General features: G+C 39.1%; 2 protein-coding genes across 3 annotated transcripts in view; one reads left to right on the forward strand and one right to left on the reverse strand.

The window, feature by feature from the left end:
- LOC118226803 (GTPase IMAP family member 4-like) overlaps positions 1 to 7,591 on the reverse strand; it is a 115,506-nt gene extending 107,915 nt beyond the window's left edge. The window contains exons 1-2 of the mRNA XM_035416714.1: positions 7,459 to 7,591; positions 5,715 to 6,897 (exon numbers count right to left, since the gene is read on the reverse strand). Coding sequence (XP_035272605.1) covers positions 6,222 to 6,869 — 648 coding nt within the window. The 5' untranslated portion in view covers positions 6,870 to 6,897; positions 7,459 to 7,591 and the 3' untranslated portion in view covers positions 5,715 to 6,221. Of the gene's footprint in view, positions 6,898 to 7,458 lie in introns of the transcript that reaches the window.
- A 210-nt stretch (positions 7,592 to 7,801) lies between these two features.
- Positions 7,802 to 18,517, forward strand: LOC118226806 (GTPase IMAP family member 4-like). 2 transcript variants are annotated; one of them, XM_035416724.1, is made up of 4 exons: positions 7,802 to 7,973; positions 8,878 to 8,945; positions 16,514 to 17,194; positions 18,140 to 18,517. In XM_035416724.1, the coding sequence occupies exons 3-4, from the start codon at positions 16,537 to 16,539 to the stop codon at positions 18,331 to 18,333; spliced, it is 852 nt and encodes a 283-aa protein (XP_035272615.1). In that variant the 5' UTR covers positions 7,802 to 7,973; positions 8,878 to 8,945; positions 16,514 to 16,536; the 3' UTR covers positions 18,334 to 18,517. The 2 variants fall into 2 exon arrangements, 1 of the variants encoding a protein (XP_035272615.1); XR_004765100.1 differs by lacking the exons at positions 16,514 to 17,194; positions 18,140 to 18,517 and adding an exon at positions 9,072 to 9,793.
- The last annotated feature ends 2,231 nt before the right edge of the window (positions 18,518 to 20,748 follow it).

Consider the following 20,748-nt stretch of genomic DNA (forward strand, 5'->3'; position numbering starts at 1 on the left):
AAACTAACAACTTTAGCATGAACTACGGCACGGACTGTCCTCCATTGCTCCCCGACACGCAAATTTGGGCGTTTTTGTTAACATAGTTAAAGCACCATAGATTGCACCCGAATGGCTAAAGATACATGCCACTCAAACTTCGACCCTCCCCTCATTGATAAAATAAAGAAACCGAGTCAGCTTCAGAAATTATGGAGATCTTCATTGACGACAAATTGTAGTGATTTATTGACGCCAAAAGGCCTCATCCGGGTTCATGCAGTTGAACTAAATTACAGAAGAAAAATTATTCACATACCTTTCTGTTTTCTGCTGGCGTTGGAAATGTTAAAATTGAAAATAAATTGAAACTGAACACTGTTAAGCACACCATATTTATACCCCTTGCTGGAGCCCACGTCACTGCAGAGATACCAATTGGAATGTCTGGGTGTGGCTGAGATGTTCTTTAGACTTGCTGTTGTTGACTCTTTGCCATACGTTTTTCCACTTTGAAAAAATAGTTTTTACTTTTACTTTGCTCTACGAGTAATGACCTCTGCCTTTTAGGCATAATGGTAAATTATTTAGCGCACTACCTAAACCGCATTAAAATTTCAAACTAAACTGTATGTTTAAGCTTTGTGTATTGGACATTAGGTCAACAGTTCAATTATCTTCAGTTAGGTCAGTAAGAAAGTGAAATTAATTTCATAACACTGAGTGAATTCTCATAGATCTTTTTTTATTTCAATTTTTCTACTGGCATATTTTGCAACCGGACAAATGATGCAAGACCCAGTCAGCTCTAAAGATCACAATTGAATTCAAAATCTCACAATTCTCCTATAGAATCTCAAAGGAATAATGTCTGATTTTGAGAGGTGGGATTATTCTCCTTTTGCACAATAATCTTGTAAATATGAAGGTGGTAGGTTGGCTGTTTTTATGTGTGCTTTATGAAAGGCCTTTTAATTTTTTTGTGCAGCTGAAAATGGTGGACTCATCACATAAGCAGTTGTTTCTGTAAAATGGTAAAACATATATGCACATAAATACCACGAAATGGTGAGGAAGAATTTTTCGAATGACCTTTTTCTGGCACAGTATGTTCGTCAGCCTACAAGAGGGAAATCTATTCTGGATCTGGTGATATGTAATGATTCCGACAGAATTTGCAACATAGCCATTTGGGCTAGCGATCAAGCATGTCGCTCTTGCGTTTTTATTTTATATTTTGTTGTGTTTTCGGTGTAAATGTTATATGTTTCTGAGCTGACTGAAGCAACCGGGAGCGAATACAGAACACCAGCTGTTTTTGTGTGGAGGCCCCGGATTCCTGTTGTCAATCGTTCTGCTTCTATAGAGGACAAAGAAGGACTGCTGAAATTACATAAACAAAAGAAAAATAAGGCAGCCGGCCCTGATGGCATATACCCAAGGGTACTCAGAGTTAGGTGAGCTCATCTTTAAACCACTGGCAGGTATTTTTAGACAGTCTTTAGAAACTGGAGAAATACCTGAGAACTGGAAGCAAGTTAATATAATACCAATATATAAGAAAGGGGGCCGTAGTGATCCAGGAAACTACAGGCCTGTCCGTTTAACTTGTATCACATATAAAATACTGGAATCTATCATTAGAGAAAAGTCTGAAGTGTTTCTTGAAAATGACACAATTCATAGGGATAGCCAGCATGGTTTTTGCAAGGGAAGCTCATGGCTGGCAAACCTTTTGGTATTCTCTGATGAAGCGAGTGTTTTGACTATAACAAGGCATCTGCAAATCATCTGTACTTATATCTGTACATGGGATTAAAAAGATCCCATGTCAGTACAGAAATACCTGTTGGCATTTCTGGGTGCAGCTGACATGCCTGAGACTTGCTGTCGTTGACTCTGTGCCATGATAAATAAGTTTGACACCACAAAAGAAAGTATAGTTTTCTTTTTACTTTGGCCTGTGAGTCATGGCCTCCCCATTTTAAGGTATGAAGAACTGTACTCATTATGAAAGTAAACATGGAGGCAGTACATATTATTTAATTTGGCAGTACAAAAAGAGAATAGTCAGGCATGCATTTTGTAAGGATAAATGTTGATTGAAGCCAGACAAAAGACCCAAAATTAAAGACAGGTTGAGCAGGGATTTGCCCATGAATTAAAAGAAAAAAACTTGTTTACATTTGCACATGTAGAAAATGCTCTTCATGAACACAACAAAATGGTTTAGGCAAGAAAGACAATAATGATAATATAATTACAGTAATAATAATAATAATAAGAAGAAGAAGAATTAGAGCTGCAGGCAGCTATGATGGGGTCCTAGCTGTGGACGTGTTCTCCATCGGTAAATGCAAGCAACTCAAAGCAATTTGCAATCTCACAAGACCATTGACACAGGTGCACAACAGGTGCGCAAAGATCATTTTCTCCCAAGAGGCATCTCCCAGGTATATTTTCGGTACAGTCTCTGCTCTGTACAGTGATTAGAATAGAATTTAGAATTGTTTCTTGAAAATAAAAAAATTCTTAGATAGCCAGCATTGTTTTTTGCAAGGGATGGTCCTTCCTGACAAAATTTTTGCTATTCTTTGAAGAAGCGCGTGTTTTGACTCTACCAAGGTTTATACTATTATATACTTATATTTTCAAAAGGCATTTGATAAGGTACCACAAGAGAGACTTTCTAGCAAAATAAGACAGTACGAATTACCAAAGGTATTTCAAATTGGATTCGGAACTGGCTACAGGGTAGAACACAAATAGCAGAAGAAGGGATATTATCTGTGCAAGGAAATGTGGGAACTGTAGTCCATCAAGGATCGGTGCCGGCACAACTGCTCTTCCTCATTTATTTCAATGACTTTGACAGGGACTTGGAACGCACATTAGTCAAATTTGAAGATGAGACAACACTGGGGGGCCCGGGTAATAGTTTGGATGCTATTAAATAAACGCAAGAATATTTAAACAAAATCCAGAAGTGGGCAGAAACCTGGCAGATGAAATTCAATCTAGCCAAATGTAAAGTTCTGCATTTGGGAAACGTACAGTGTTGTATTTGTTGAAGAATTTATGTATAGATTTGGGTGGCGCTGCTCTGTGTAACAGCATTATTTTGGTGTTTTTGGTGTAAATCTTTCATTTTTCTGAGCTGACTGAAGCAACCAGGAGTCAGAGTAAATACAGAACGCCAGCTGTTTTAGTGTTGAATCTCTCCATTTCCTGTTTTCATTCCTTCTGTTTTCTGCTGACTCTTGGACAATGAAAATGTTGAAAACTGATAAAATAGAAATTGAAACACATGGTCAATCAGTCATCTGTTCTTTATTATTTATTATTATCATTATTTTCTGTAACCCTGTAACCATGTCCGTATAGAAATACCTGTTGGCATTTCTGGGTGCAGCTGACATGCCTGAGGCTTGCTGTTGTTGATTCTGTGCCATGATAAATAAGTTTGACACCACAAAAGAAAGTATAGTTTTCCTTTTACTTTGGCCTGTGAGTCATGGCCTCCCCATTTTCAGGTATGAAGAACTGTACTCATTATGAAAGTAAACATGGAGGCAGTACATATTATTCAATTTGGCAGTACAAAAATAGTCAGGCATGAATTTTGTAAAGACAAATGTTGATTGAAGCCAGACAAAAGACCCAACAATTAAAGACAGGTTGAGCAGGGATTTGCCTGTGAATTAAAAAAAAAAAAACTTGTTTACATTTGCACATGTAGAAAATGCTCTTCACCAGCACAACAAAATTGTTTAGGCAAGACAGACAATAATAATAACAATAATAATAATAATAATAATCACAGTAACAATAATTGTAGCAATAATAATAATAAGAAGAATAATAATAATAACAAGAAGAGCTGCAGGCAGCTATCATTGGGCCCTAGCTGTGGACGTGCACTTTTATGTGCTTTACGTGCTCCATTTATTTTCGGACAGCCGCTTGTTTCTGAACACTGAAGTTCCCTCAGAAGGATGTTATCGCTTACAGTCCTGTTACTTGCTGTAGTCTTCCCGATCAGTAATATCCTCAATTCTGGTTTTATTCCCCATTCTGTAAAATAAAGATTTTATCTTAGCGTACTCTCTTCCTCAATGAAAACACCAATGTTCGTTATAACATGGACATTTTACGTCATTGCACCTGAACAAGAATTATGTGTTTTTACTTACGTATTACAGCAATGCAGTTCTCACGTGTGACTGGTGGGGTGATTCCAAAACTTCATCAGGAGTTATTGACAACAATCTTTTTGGACCTTACATACAGTTGGGGCCAAAATTTTACATATACCCAGGCTAAAGATATTCAAACTCAGTTTTTCACAACTCTGCACATTTCATGTTACCATACATTTCTTTTGGATAGTCAATTAGGGCATGTACTTTGTTCACATCTGAGGTAATTTTACAACAACTGATTAGAGACAGATTTTTGTCAGCTTAACTCACTATATCAGAATTCCAGTGGGTCAAAAGTTTCCATACACCAAGTTGACTGTCTCTTTAAACAGTCTAGAAGATTCCAGAAATTGATTAAACTTTAGAGCCACTGCCTTTTTGCCCTTGATACCATGGTAAAATCCAAGCAACTCAGGCAAGACCTCAGAAAAAAAAATTGTGGACCTCCACAAGTCCGGTTCCTCCTTAGGAGCAATTTCCAAACAACTGAAGGTACCACAAGCATCTGTACAAACAATTGTATGCAAATATAAAAATCTTGGAACCACACAGACACTGCATCGTTCAGGAAGGAGGCATTCCCAGGGCTGAATGAACTTTGGTTCAGAACCTTTGGAAAGGTTCAACTGAATGCCAAGACAACAACAAAGGAACTGGTGAAGGAGTTGGCGATATCAAGTCTTGACAAGTATTGACATCCACCATTAAGAGCATCTTACATCGCCATGGCCTAAAAGGCTATCGCGCAAGGAAGAAGCCCCTACTCCAACACCGACATAAAAAAGGCAGAATGAAGTTTGCAAGTGATCACCATGAAAAAGACTTAGCATTTTGAAAGAGTGTTCTCTGGTCAGATGAAACAAAAATTGAACTGTTTGGCCATAATGATCATCGTTATGTATGGAGGAAAAAGGGTGCATGGGGTGGCAGCATCTTGTTGTGGGGGTGTTTTGCTGGAAAAGGGATTGGTGCACTTCAGAAAATATATGGCATCATGAGGAAAGAGGATTATCTAGAAATACCGTAGCAACGCCTCAAAATATCAGCTAGAAAGTTAAAACTTGGTCACAATTGGGTCTTCCAGCAGAACAATGATCCTAATCATACCTCCAAAGTTGTGACAAAATGGCTTAAAGACAACAAAGTGAAAGTATTGGAGTGGCCATCACAAAGCCCTGACCAGAATCTCATAGAAAATTTGTGGACTGAACTTGAAAAAGCCTGTCTGAGCAAGGTGGCCCACAATCCTGAGTTACACCAGTTCTGTCAGGAGGAATGGACAAAAAATTCCGGCAAAGTTTTGTGAGAAGCTTGTGGTAGACTACACCAAGCGTTTGATTCAAGTTAAGTAATTAAAAGGCAATGCCACCAAATACTAACAAAGTGTATGTAAACTTTTGACCCATTGAAAATCTGATACAGTACATAAAAACTGAATTAAATCTGTCTCTTAGCTATTATTCTGGAATGACCTTTTATGAAAATGAAGTAGATACCCTAACTGACTTAACACAGGAAATGTATGATAACATGAAATGTATGGAGTTACGCCACTGACTCCGAACATATAATTTACATCTTTACTTTGTGGGTCATAGGAGTATAGTTTTGACACATGACACAAGCAAGCGGAAACTGTGGAGTCACGCAGGGGTACAACTAGCACATCATGAGGCTGTGTTCCAACATGTCCCTGCTTGGGCTACAGTAAATGCAGCCTCAATAACCTTTCATTTAATTTTATATATTCCATGTATATTGTATACCATGCAGTTGTTCTGTCCTATATAGGCTACGGGGACTGTGCTAAAAGAAAAAGCACAAACTTGCAGCTCTGAAGTGGAAATCACAAACATAGTTAAAATGAACGGCATTGTGTGCTGAACTTTCACTTCAAACACAAAAATGTCTGTTAATTATGGAGATGCAAGTTTTTGTTTTTGTGTTTTCCTTTAGTTTTTGTGTTTTGCACTTCAGAGCCACTGTACATGTACAGTACATACCAATGATGCACTTTGTGAACTGTTAGTTACAAAATACTCAACCTTGTCTGAGCTCTTCCATTTCTCTCCTCATGCGCTCCTTCTCCTGTTCCTCCTTTCTCTTCTCTTCTGCCACCTGGAACAGCTCACTGGTGTAGTGCCGTCCTTGCTCAACCACCAGGAGTTGAATTACTTGAGTACGATCGTTCCTTTTATCATTAAAAACATAATACCTCCAATTTACTTTATCAAGAAGATATGTGAGCTCCTCACTATCCCTTACTGAGGTCTCAGGATTATCAGGGTTCTCCAGTTCATCTCCATGGGTAAAGAGGACTATAGTATGTTTTAAAGCAGCCTCACCAAACACTTCTCTAATCACTTCTGCTGCTTGTTTCTCCTCTGGTGTGAACCTGCCCAATTTTATCACCAGCAGGAATGCATGTGGTCCTGGGGCGCTCATTGGGAAACATTCTGCTACCCTGTCTTTTGCATCCTCCATAGAAACATGCAAGTCAGTCACACCTGGTGTGTCGACCACTGTGACTGTCCTACCATCCACTTCCCCCTCTCCTCTCTGACATTTAGCAGTTACAGCATTGAAACTAAAACCTGCTTTAAATCCTTTTTTTCCGAGGATGGTGTTTCCAGCCGAGCTTTTCCCAGCTCCCGTCTTTCCCACAAACACGAGCCTCAGGGACGACATGGCACCTGCCGTACAGGTAGAGTAACCCCTAAAAAGAAGGTTTATATCATTATTGCAGGATGGATGAGGATCAATGAGAAGCAAAAGCCAGTATTTCCCACACTGATTTGATTTGTATATTTACTAGAGGTCTGTATTACGCTAGAAATGAGGATCAAGTCTGCCCATGCCTGACTATAAAACCAGCCTGACGAGCTCTAGTCAAGTTTGTAGCCAGAACATAATACAGGCAGATCACTGGAACAGCCATATTTGCGCTTTCACACTTTTAAATCACATTTTTCTTCTGTAAAATGCAATCATAATAAGTTCCTCATTTGTATGTCTGCAGCAAACAGCATAGGAGTGACTTCCCAGTTCTTTCAGTATGTTTCAAAAAGGATATTTGTAAAATAGAGGAATACTTTATATTTTAATGTTCATGTTGACCAGAACAAGCTTACCTAGCTTTAGCTTTTCATTTTTCCTTCTGTTAAATGTTACATTTTAGTCATGTCCTCTCTTTTCTTAATCTGTATTTCAGTTACAATAGTTTTAAAATCTAAGACATTTTAAAAAATAACTTGAATGTTAAATATGATTTACGTACCTTACCTCTGGTTACTCTATAGGATTGGAGTTCTGATCTATGTGGTCACTTCTGGCACTATGATCTTTACTTCACTCTAGTGTGTTTCTTTTGCACCTCTGCACCTTGAACTGATGCACTTGTTGTACGTCGCTCTGGATAAGAGCGTCTGCTAAATGCCTGTAATGTAATGTAATGTTTTGTATGCGTCTGTCTTCTACAGGAACTGAACAATGAAAATGAAACTGAACACCGTTACTCAGTTCTCTGTACTTATACCACTTTTGCTTTAGCCTACCAAAGACTCAATATCACTGCAGAGATACCTGTCGGAATTTTAGTGTCCAGACGTGATGCTTGGGTGACGTTTAGACTTGTTGCGTCTGTGCCATCATAAACAAGGATTGTTTTCCTTTTTTCTATAGAGAGGAATTCATGATGGACTCATGATGCAGGTCCTGTGGCTCCAAAGCAGACCGAGATCACCCCTCCAGCACATCGCGGAGACTTGCTCTTCTTGACTTGTGCCATGCTCAGTAAGTTTCCCACCTGCCATGCTCTTGTTGTTGTCATGGTTCGGGTAGGTTAGGACCCAGGCGCAGAGTGAAAACACAAAACGCAAAAGGTCAGATTCAAATAAAGACTTTACTATCAAAATATAAACAAGCAGTGGACAACCAAAAGACCACAAGGAGAAATTCTAAGAAATCAACAAAAATAACTGAAAAGGAAAAACAAGCAAACACACAGAGGATTCGGAAAACGCAAAAAGCTCACAAGCACAGGAATACCGACAGCAAGGGCAGAGACACAGGACGGGCAGATAGAACACAGTCAGGCAGAATACAGGCAGGGCAGAACACAGTCAGGCAGAATACAGGCAGGGCAGAACACAGTCAGGCAGAATACAGGCAGAGCAGAACACAGTCAGGCAGAATACAGGCAGGGCAGAACACAGGCAGGGTAGAACACAGGCAGGCAGAATACAGGCAGGGCAGAATACAGGCAGGGTAGAACACAGTCAGGCAGAATACAGGCAGGGCAGAACACAGACAAGCAGATACATAAAAGCAGAACACATACACAAGCAGGCAGATACATACAAATGCAAACACACACAAGCAGGAATGCAGGCAGAAACACAAGAAACAGCACCCAAGTCAGGGAAACAAAAAACTTAAATAGACACAAAGATAACAAGACACATGTGAACTCAAAGCACAATCACACCAGACATGGAAGGGATAACGAGATGCAGGTGGGAACAATGATTAAATAATGAGACAATAATAGAAAACAATAATACAATTAACACAGGGGAAACCAATGAGGGAATGAACAGAAATACAAAAATTGAGAAGTGCCGCCATCTGGCGGCCCAAAAAGGAAAAAAAAAAAAAAAAAAAGACAGAACCATGACTGTTATTTCCCACCTTTCAGGTACAGTAGGAATAACTAAACTTATCCTCACAGCAAAATGAAGTGAGGAGAATCTTCACAGAAATCAGGTAAAGGAAGTAAATGCAATGATATTTGGTAGGACTAAACAACAATAGCCAGACATGCATTTAATTTCTCATAAATTTCAAACATTTGTCCTTATTTTTTTTTTGTTTTACCAATTTTCTTCACAGAAATAGTTTGGTGCTTTAAGTTATTGCTGAATTCACCAAGCTCTGCTTGTCAAGAAGAAGAAGAAACCTTTTGGAAGTTGAAGTTAAGGAAAAGGTGTATTTGAAACTGGGCCAAAGACCCAGCAATCTGAGCTTGATTGTCCAGGACTTTAACTCGAATTTTAAAAACTGCTTTACATTTAGTCATGCAGCAAATGCTCGTAACTAGAGCAACATAATTTTTTTGAGGTAAAAACTACATTATTTATTTACACAGTAATAGTAAATATATAAACATACAATGAACTTCCATAGTAGGTGCAAGATGGAGAATGAGAATATAGTGCTTCACTTAGCAAATAGTTCGGAGGATATGGTTTTACATGTAGCTTAGGTTGGACAAGTAAATCCAAAACCATTGAGAAGTAGGCGAGTTGAAATGTAAACAACAGGTGGGTGTGTGAATGACAGACAGTAATAATAACAGAAGTAATAGTAGGAGTAAAACAAAACCTTTTTTAAAGTTTGAATCTTTAGTTTAAAATAAAATATATTTACATAAAAGCTATATATTCTACACTTCAATTGTGTCCCATGAGCTCTCACTCTATATTTCTAACTTTAGGCTACATAAGTTTGCTCGCATACAGTTTAAGTGTCCCGTCTTGCGTATTCGAGGTTAATATGAGAAAGGTGGTCGCTATCAGCACGTCTAGGAATCCGTACATATTCACTGTTGTAACCCAAGTCGCAGGACGCAAAATATCCATTAGGAAAGCAGTTTGAAATTATGAAGCAACGTCTGCGCCATTGGATTTAATGGGTCGCGATGAGTTCCGAGCGTGTTGCTTGTCTTAAAGTTGATATAGTAAATAATAGTCCCTCCACTTTTTCGCAATTCGGAATTTCGGAATTTAACACAACTTCAACAAATTGCCGCATTTTCCCGACGCTGCATAATTCGGCGAATTATTTTTATGAATTATACAGAGTTGAGGAAAATGCGGCATTTTGATGTTGTGTTGAATTCCGGAAGTTCCGAATCGCTTAAAACTGGAGGGACTAAATAAGGCTGTAATAATATAATTAATTTTTATGTATGAAGTTGGTTTTTTACATTTAGACAGTTTATTATCTGTATTTTTACAGGACATACATTTTAATAGGTCACGATGTTGCTGGGAAAGCGGAGACGTATACAGACATATACAGTGACGTAATGACGTGGCTCTCTAACCTGTGGAAAAGCAAAACGGTACTTAGAAGGTTCAAAAGTTGAACCAGCTGCGAACCGGCACTAGCAGCAGCCCAGAACCAGAACTAGGTTCGCATTGGTGGAAAAGAGCTACCAGAGGCTCTGAAGGAAGAGGACATCGATGTCATTGAGAGGAAAAGCGTTCTGTGGCTGGGGACAGGATTTAACTTTTTTTGTACACAAGCCTTCTAATGAACTGAATTCCCTGAGCTGAATGAATGAATTGATTTTCAGCCCTTTGCTGTACTAGACTGACTTACCAAAGGTGATTCTAATATGATAATAATTATATGAATATACAGGCTGAGGACAGTGTGGTTTGTTCTTGGCACAACAAAATGACAAAAAACAGCAAAATAAAAAAGTAAATAAATAAAAAGGCAACATTCTTCCATTAACAAGTCCAAAAAGCAGCCAGTTAAGAATTTGAAATATTTGAATTTAAAAATATGAAAAATGTGAATGAAAGACATAACAAACATTGATATCTTCACAGTGCAGTGGCTATGATGCGAACGGTTTCATGAGCTCGCAGCTACTATGGTTCTCTCCTTGTCCAGTATCGTTTCGTGCCTGTTTGGTCATTAATGACAGTGTATGGCCTTGGCGTCTCTAAGTGCGGTTATGAGTGCCTGTTTTTATTCTTTTGTGAAGTTTTCTATAGCTGCCACAGTCAAGAGTTCTTCCCCCCCCCCCCCCCCCCCCCCCCCCAATGCTCGCTACTTGCAAACAAACTTTTATCATTTGTGTTTTCTCTTCACCTTAATTGGTAATTTGGCCCATTGTAGAGCATCTTAATGATGTTTTGAACCTTAATGGGAAATGTTAATAAAAAGTTATGAATGTGAATGACTTATATGGGCAAACAGGACATCAGTGTGATTTTCTAGTCAGCTGCTTTTTTGATGGATTTGACATGGAAAACATTTTGTTTCAAATATTACAATAGAGCATACATTCAGTATGGGCATTCGGTATTTTAATAACAAGGGAAAAAGCAAACCATCACAAAATGACACGTCACATTCTATTACCAGGAAACATTATTATTGTCAATTTAAAAAAAAAGAAACTGAATCCATCTGAATATATGTTGAAAGTATGTGTCACAGTGAGTTGGAGCGAAATGGCGCCTAATTGGTAACAATTCAGTTAGAATCAATGAATGGATGAGAATCAATAAGATACAGGTAGGAAAAGTGATTTTTAATGATTTCTCAGCAGGGGATAAATGTTAAATGGACTGCATTTATATAGCGCTTTTATCCAAAGCGCTTTACAATTGATGCCTCTCATTCGCCAGAGCAGTTGGGGGTTAGGTGCCTTGCTCAAGGACACTTCGACATGCCCAGGGCGGGGTTTGAACCGGCAACCCTCCGACTGCCAGACAATCGGTCTTACCTCCTGAGCTATGTCGCCCCCTGTAGAGCTGAATTACATTCTATAGACTTGCCTGCAGAAACTGCAGATAATTTAGCAATAAACAAAATTTCAAATATTTTTGTTCAGGTTCACTTCAGTTTATTTTATTTCCAGTTCCGCATTTTCATGTCAAATTAAGTACGACAAGTTCCCTGCTAGCCTGCAGTGCACTCTGTGGTTTGGCTCCAGCCTCCCTTACTAACCTTCCCCTGGACCACCCCCTCCTCTTCTGCTCCACACTTCTTCCGCAAGTCTGTAAACTAATGAACTAACCCCCCCCACAATCTCACTCCTGGCGTCTGGTCTCAGTTAATCTCTGGAACTCACTCCCTCCCTCTCCACAGCCGCGATCATAAGGTACAAGATCACAAATATGTCATTTGAAAGTCAGAAAAAAAAAAACAACAAAAAAAAAAAACTCACCTATTCACGCAAAATGACTATAACCATGTGTTATTTGTAACTAATGAGCAATGTCATGTCTGCTGTTCTTCTTCTTCTTCTTCTTCTTCTTCTTCTTCTTAATTTACCAGATTACATGATTGACAAAGTTTATGAATTAATTTTGTGATCAAAAGCATGTAATAATGCTCAGGCGAATAATTCTGGCTGTGCAGATTGGTCTGTGGTTGTATTTTGAGCAGCCTGATACCCCTGGCATGACAGTGTGGTCAAGTCAAATGCATCAGATCAAGATATACAGGCAATTACTTCAATGCCCATCCAATACTGGCACATAGCAGCATTTGTGCATTAAGTTCAAGATTTATTTTGTGAAAACCAAAAGTGATTGGACTTAAATTGCAGTGGAAATGAGTTTAAACTGAGAATGCCAAACTATAATAAATAAAGCGTTATTGTTTTTTTTGTTCAGTAATTGAAACCTGATCGTGACATCATCATGTGCCACATCACCTAGCAACAGCATCACACTCTCCTAATTTTCCTTTCCTCTCTTCTCTCTGGCTATTTTCCCAACCTCTTCGTCACTTCCTCTCTTCAATCCGGCCAGCTGATGTTCAAGCTTCAAAAGTAAAAGTTACCTGTCATTACATTACAGGCATTTAGCAGACGCTCTTATCCAAAGCGACTTACATTGTATCCAGTGATACAGGTGGATATATACTGGACTGCTTGTCCATGTCAATACAGAACTCGGTGGCAGCACAACAGTACCAGAGTGAAACCTACAAAGGGCAAACTAACTAGGATCTTACCTTGAGATCTCCCTTCAATGCGTTTTTATCACTGAAATCTCCTCAGCAATGTCCGTGAAGTCCATCTAGCGATCCAAGTCAAATTCGGCCTACGTAGGGATTCAACGTTTGAGTTGATGATTGAGGTAGACCCCCAACTGATTTCTATTATTATACTTTTTTTTATCAAGGCTGGGTAAAAAAGGCAGCTTTGTTACATTGCTTTGAAGATCTTTTTCATACAGCTTTGTTACTGCAGCAGAAATTATATTTTTCTCCTTTTAAAAAACCTTTTTTTCTAGTAAGTGAAAATTAATTATTTTTTTTTAAATATATTTTTATTTTAAGAAATAAACTTCTCATTTTAAATTAAATATTAAATGAAAACGGGAGAACTTAAAATTTCAGAACGGCTTCGTTGTGGAAATACAATGAACTTGAGATAGAAATCTCGCCGGTCACGTACAGTGTAGGGCTTGCAATGCTATTTTGACATATGATAGCAGGAAGGCTGATCCCACCGAACTTAGAGATACCGCCCCAGAAACAACAAACTTTGCTGGCAGCGAAGACTAGATATAAAGCAAAGAGGGCTGGTATGCCAGGTGCACAGTGCTTGATCGCCACTAACAGGTAAGACAAATGGTTTCTTAGCCTATCATGCTCCTCTGTTGACGGCCGGGCCACTGTGCCTTGTTCAGTATAGCAACTGTTTATCCCATATAGAAATAAAAACACCTACATAATTAGGCTACATAATTAGTACTTTACCATATCGGACCTGTGTTTTACAGTTTTTCCAATGACCTCCGGTATGCATTTATTGTACGTCGCTTTGGATAAAAGCGTCTGCCAAATAAATGTCATGTGATGTAACTTAGTTGTCGATACTACTGCCTACATTGCGAAATGTATTAATACCGTCAGTCTGCCAGTCCAGGCTACTGTATTTTCTTATTATCAAATTGTCGTTAATTAATTTGTCCGTCCTGCGAAGATTCCTCTCCCTTCATTTGGCTTTTATAATATTTTGATTTTCATCAGAATCACTGTATGTGTTCTACTGCTGACTGAAAACACTCGGCTCACCCAGTGCTGAACTTTATCAAGGCTTTACTAGCCACATGAATGCTAAATATAATCCTAGATCGGTTTCAATCAACATTTTCCCTTAAATAAATAAATAAATACTCGAAGGGTTTTTGTATTAACGAGCGCGAGTCGGTGAGTTCAGAAATAACTAATAGTAAAACTCCGAACAGTTTTTGTGAATAAAAATTATAAAGATCAAATTTATTTGTAGATCAAAGTTAAGGACAAATACTCATTGAAATCGAGCCACAAGAAAGTAAATTCACGCACGCCTGGCTATTGTCTATTTGTCCTACCAAATATCAATTTTTTTAGCCTCTCACCTGATTTCTCCCTCAATTTTGCTTTGATAAAAAGTTCAGTTCCTCGTGCCTAAAAAAGAGTCCACACAGTGAATAAAAGCCTAAAGTCTTTAAAGCACTCAAAAAACTCGGCCACACCCTGAAAAATTGTAAAATGTATCTGCAGTGATATGGGATCTTCTAAAGAGGCTATAGATTTGTGTGACTTGACTAACAGTGTGCAGGTTCAATCTGAACATTATTACAAACTGACAGAAGCAAGCATACACTATCAAAAAGGTATGTTAATTATATTTAACCTTATTTTGAAGTTATATAAGATTGATTTAAATGTTAAAACTGTTATACCTGAAATATGGAAAGTGTTTTTATTCCAATACTGGGAATAATCCCTGTGCACAAGAGACCTTAAGACCAAAAGCAGATCAAATAAAACCCAGTTTAGATCACAGTATGCGACACAAGACTTGGATAAGCTACAAAAATCCTAAAAAAAGTAATTAGGACTGGAAAAAAGCAGAACTTTTTGGCCACAACCACCGAAGATATATTTGGAGAAAAACGGGAAGCATTTGAACAAAAGAATACCTTGCCAACCGCTTGGGGGTGGATCTGTTATTCTTAGGGGTTTGTATGGCATCCTGTGGCACAGGAAAGACTGTGCAGGAGGAAAGAAGAATAAATACAAGTAAATATCAACCAATCCTAGATGATAATGTATGATAATGTCAGTGAAGTAACTGAAGGGGGGGAAGAGTATAGACATTTCAATAAGACAATGATCCAAAGCGTACCTCAAAATCAACAATGAATTACTTAAAGGAACAAAAGATTAAAGTTTTGCAATGGTCTTCACCAGAGGTGGAAAATCCAGGTTCACAAAAAAAAGTAAATAAGCGAAATTTGCTGGAGTTCATGGGTGGAAGAAACACGTGACAGGACTAACACAGGACTGACCCCTGGGCCTAACACATCTGGCCTTCAAAGTCCCCAGACTTCCATATTATTGTAAACCTGTGGGGATATCCCAAACATGTAGTGCATGCAAGAAGAACAAAGAATGTTACTGTACCGTAAGTCTTCTGCCAGGGCTGTACAGGAAGCCTTGCTAATTTGCCAAAATATATCTAAACTAAATGCAGAATGATTGCTAGTCCCAAGTGACTTGATTACCAGTATGCAAAATTTTTTTACATAGCACCAGATCTGATTTCCCTCTTGTAGGCTGACTGACATGCTGTGCCATAAAAAAGTCATTTGTAACAAAATTCTTCATCACTTTTCCCTTGTCCCGTCCATCAGTTCCCAATTAATAGTGGGGTAATTGAAGTCACCCATAATAATAGTCTCCAAATTTTTATGTTTCCAAAGAGCATTGAATTCACACTACTGTCTGAAGCTGGCGGCCGGTAACACATGCCTACTCTAATATCCAGATATCCTCACTAGGCAATTTCTGCAATTTCCTGCACATTAAAATTTTCTTTTACACAGAGAGCTAAACCGCTGGCCTGTTACTATATCTATCCTTCTTAATGAGTTTTTACCCCTCTATATTATATTCATCCCCATCCTCCTCCCCAAGCCATGTCTCTGTAATCCCAACTATGTCATAGCCCCCACTATTCATAGCAGCCCCAAGTTACAAAAAAATCGTTTTTATACTTCTAGCATTTAAACAAATCATTATTTCTACACATCCTCTCCTGTTCCCTCACCCCCTGCCGTCCCAAGCCACCCTTACCAATATTTTCCTTTCAAGAGATTTCATTAGTGTTCACACCATTATAGGAAGTATTGACAGCGTTCATCTGGGCGGTCTGCACCTCCCTACCCTTCTTACTCTGTGACCTCCCTACCCTCCAAGTCCCTACTCCCTAAATACATGCCTGGCTATTGTCAATTAATGCTACCAGATATCATTATCACAGTACAACATGCTTACTAAGAGGGATTTGCTGGGAAGTGGGAGTGGGTCTGGCAGTGGCAGTGGCTCTGGGTGTGGCTGTGGGAGTGGATATGAGAGTGGGTGGGGATGTCGGAGTGGGTGTGGAAAATGCTGGTCTTATTGCTCCTCTTATGACATTTTCTCATCACATCCAGGTTGTAAGCATTACTTATCTTCACGTCATGCTTGAAGGTCTTGTAATTACCCTTCATTATATTGAAATAATGACACAAACTATTTCTTTTTAGGAGTTAACTGTAGAGCAGGAGCCATGTCGTCTCTGAGGCTCATGCTTGTGGGAAAGACGGGGTCCGGGAAAAGCTCGGCTGGAAACACCATCCTCGGAAACATTTTTTTGCAAGTAGTTCTTCATTTCACACCTGTAACTACTAAATGTCAAAAAGGAGAGGGAGAAGTGGATGGTAGGACAGTCACAGTGGTTGACACGCCAGGCATGACTGATTTAATGGTTTCTAGGGAGGATGCAAAAGATGAGATTGCAGAATGTTTCTCCATGTGCGCCCCAGGACCACATGCATTCCTGCTGGTGATACAATTAGGCCGGTTCACACCAGAGGAGAAACGAGCAGTAGAGGTGATTGAAGAAATGTTTGGTGAAGATGCTTTTGAGTATACGATGGTCCTCTTTACCCATGGAGACCAACTGGAGAACCCTGATGATCTAGAGACGTCAGTAAAGGAATGTGATGAGCTCACAATTCTTCTTGATAAAGTAAATTGGAGGTATCATGTGTTTAATAATAAAAAGAATGATCGTACTCAAGTAACTGAACTCCTGAATAAGATTGATAAAATGGTGGGTGAGCGAGGACACTACACCAGAGAGCTGTTCCAGAAGGCAGAAGAGAGGAGAAAACAGAAACAGGAGAAGGAGCGCTTGAGGAGAGAAGAGGAAGAACTCAGACAAGGTTGAGTATTTTGTAACAAACAGTTCACAAAGTGCAGGCTGGTATATACTTGACATATAATGTGAACATGCATTCAGTGTATACTATTTAAAGGTCACAAAACATATTTTTACTGTCTCTTGCAGAATTACACATTAAGTCAGGACAACTCACGTATTTAGATTTAAAATATCAAAGAGTATGCAAAGTAATTATTTTTTGGTTACAGGTCACAAAACACATTTTTACTGTCACCTGCAGAATTTCACAGAATATTTTTAATCAGAAAACCAAAACATATACAGTACATTAAATATACTTTGCTAATATTGTTCACTCATACTCTTTTTCAATCTTATGTTTGTATTTTACACATATAACACTGTAAAATCCGCCATGGAATTGCAGATAAACAAACAGCAGTGCCCCCTTATTATACCAGAAATTTAAAACCAAGAGCATAATTTGGAAATAAGTCTGGTATAAGGTATGAAAAAAACATTTGGCCATATACATTGGAAGAATGTTGTGAGTTTTTCAGAAACCCATTTTAACATGACAATACAGGAAGTAATTAGCCTAACAACATAAATTATAATTATAACATAAAGATTTATGCATTTTAACCAGTAGACTGCAAAAAAAAAAATTTGTGCTGTGCTCATAAGATATTCTAAACACAACCGGATCCCAAACTAATTATTTTTAGCGCTATGAAAATCTGCGAGTACTTTCAGCCTGAACAATAAGTGCTATGACATACTGGACTTCCTGTTGGATGTCTGACATAAACTTTTTTTTGTTCTGTTTCCCTTTGGACAATTGCAAGTAATCTATCTGTTCTGGGGGTTCTTCCCCTCTTTTTTCAATACTAAAAAGAGATGTGGATGTGTTAGAAGTGGACTTTTTTGGAAAGCAAGTCCAAGTTTGCAGGATGTACACTAATATAAAATCCTTATTTTACAGAATGGAAGAAACCATGCGAAGACAAGGTGGAATCAAGAAAGAAGAGATGGTTTAAGACTCTTCCTTTAGTGTTGGGGGCAGGGTTAATTGTAATGCTGGTGATCAAAGGCATGCAGTCTGAACAGTGTCCAATTCCCTGGTCTAGGCTTATTTTCCCCATTTCTTGGTGCTGTCAGTTTTTTCCTGTTCAGTAAATGTAGGCCTGTAATGCACACATCAGGAGTTCCATGTTTGTTTTTCAGTATAAACTTCACCTGTGTGTTATTTTATCATACATTCATGTTGGGAGACAATGGTCTACAATTAATAGTCTCCATGGTAATACCAACTCCCGGTTAGTCTGCTGCTAAGGATATACGAGAATATATAAAGGTATTACGGAAAGGGAAAAAAGTTTAGGTAGGAGGAGCTAGAGGAAATGAAGGGGAAAACTAAGAGGGAAAAGAAAACTGTGCACTGCCACTGTTGGGCTATAGCCAAATGGTAACAGACGGCTCTGTCACACTGTGTCATGTAAAAAAGTTTTGACTCATCGGTCTGTGGAACCTTTTCTCGATAGGCCTGGGGATCATCCAGGTGCTTTCTTGCAATTGTGAAATAAGTATTGATGTTTCTCTTAGCTAGCAGTGGTTTCTGCCTTGCTAAGCTTCCATGAATTACATTTTTGCCCAGTCTCTTTCTTATTGTGGAGTCATGAACACGGACCTTAGCATGAGGCTAGAGAAGCCTGCAGTTCTGCAGATGTTCTTCTGGGATCTTTTGTGATTTCCTGGATAAGTTGTTGCTGCACCCTTGGAAACATTTTGGCAGGCAGGCTACTCCTGGGAAGGTTCACCACTATTCCAAGTGTTCTCCATTTGGAGATAATGGCTCTCACCTTGGTTCCTTGGAGTCACAGAGCCTTAGAAATGGCTTAGTAACTCTTTTCAGAGTGACATATTTCAACAACTTTGTTTTTTGTGTCTTCTGGATTTTCCTTTGTTTGACCATGGCATGGTTTGCTTGTAGAAACTTTGTGGTAACTACAGTACTTCTCATTGATGATACTGTAAGGTTCAATATAAGTGAGATTTAGATTCAACAAAGCTGGCTGCAATCAAGCCTGGCTGTGTTAATTCAGCTGAATGTAATTATTAAATTTGGTTAATTGGTTGACTAAGTAACTAAATTGGCAATTGGTGTTTTACATGGTAGATATGGGTGTTTGATAACTTTTTTATTAAATAAATGAAATAATAATTTAAAAACATGTTGCGTGTTTACTCAGTGTTCCTTTGTCTCATATTACATTTTATCTAAAAATTGGCATGATAGTACTTGCTTCTCCTTTCCCATGGCCTGTCTTTCAAGTATGAAGAACAGCAAATATTATCAAATCAAACACGGAGGCAAACAAATATTTACAGATATCAGATGAGAAGATAAAGTAAGGCCATTGGTTTTTACAAAAGACAATACTCAGGCATCCATTTTGTTAGGAAAAATGTTGATTTAAATCAGGCCGAAGACCCAGCAGTGGAAAACTGGTTGAGGTGGGCTTTGCTCATGAATTTTATAAACTTCTTTACATTTGACCATATAGCAAATGCTCTTCACCAGTGCAAACAAAGGGCTGATGACAAGTGATAGCTGACGATAGCCATTGGGGGGGGGGGGGGGGGGGGGGGGGGGGTGGGGGGGAGGACCGGCACACTGAGACAGACAGTTCGGTTAACCAATAGGGAACCTGCCGCTCCCAGCGGCAGAGGCTCCTCCCTTTTGCCCTAGAAAGTGCATGCGTTCGTCCAGACTAGGGCACCCCCATCTGTAACTGGATTATGGACTTCCTGATGGGCAGGCCTCAAATGGTGAGGACTGGTAACAACACCTCATCCACTCTGGTCCTCAACACAGGAACGCCTCAAGGCTTCTGCCTCAGTCCTCGGCTGTACTCTCCGTTCACGCATGACTGTACAGCCATACACAGCAACAACCAGATTATCAAGTTCGCAAACGACACCACAATTGTCGGCCTGATAAGCAACGATGACGAGACGGAGTACAGAGATGAGGTAGTCCAGCTCACGTGATAGGGCAATGACAACAGCCTTGCACTGAATGTCAGCAAGACTAAGGAGCTCATCGTGGACCAGGTGTCGGAACAAGGCTAACTCCATCATACAGGACCGCAACCGCCCTGGGCACCAACTGTTCTCCCCCCTGTGGTCCGGCCGCTGGTACTGCAGCGTCCAAACCAGGACAAGCAGGTCCAAGAACAGTTTCTACCCACAGGCAGTGCACCTACTGAACTGTTAATCGCTCAATTATTGGACTTACAATTGCACTAGGCACTCTATACAGCATGCAGGCACTCTCACTTTACTGTACTGCACTGGCCACTTTATAACATTCTTGCGTCATCTGCCAGATTGTTGCATTAGGAGTGCTGCTATTACTATCATTATATTGTTGCATCAATATTACATTTTTGCCATTACTACCTTATTGTATTTATTAAGCTACTATCATTACTGTATTGCACTTGGTCCCTTTTTCCCACTTGCACCACCCGCCATAATGTGCCATAGTATCGATAATTCTTACTTAGTCACTTTCTACTGTACTTATTG

This window comes from Anguilla anguilla, chromosome 5, assembly GCF_013347855.1.
Source record: "Anguilla anguilla isolate fAngAng1 chromosome 5, fAngAng1.pri, whole genome shotgun sequence".
Lineage (NCBI taxonomy): Eukaryota > Metazoa > Chordata > Actinopteri > Anguilliformes > Anguillidae > Anguilla > Anguilla anguilla.

Coding starts and splice junctions, on each gene's coding strand:
- LOC118226806 (XM_035416724.1), top strand. CDS start 16,537: ATGTCGTCTCTGAGGCTCATGCTTGTGGGAAAGACGGGGTCCGGGAAA. Junction 17,195..18,139: donor AGAGGAAGAACTCAGACAAG/GTTGAGTATTTT, acceptor CTTATTTTACAG/AATGGAAGAAACCATGCGAA.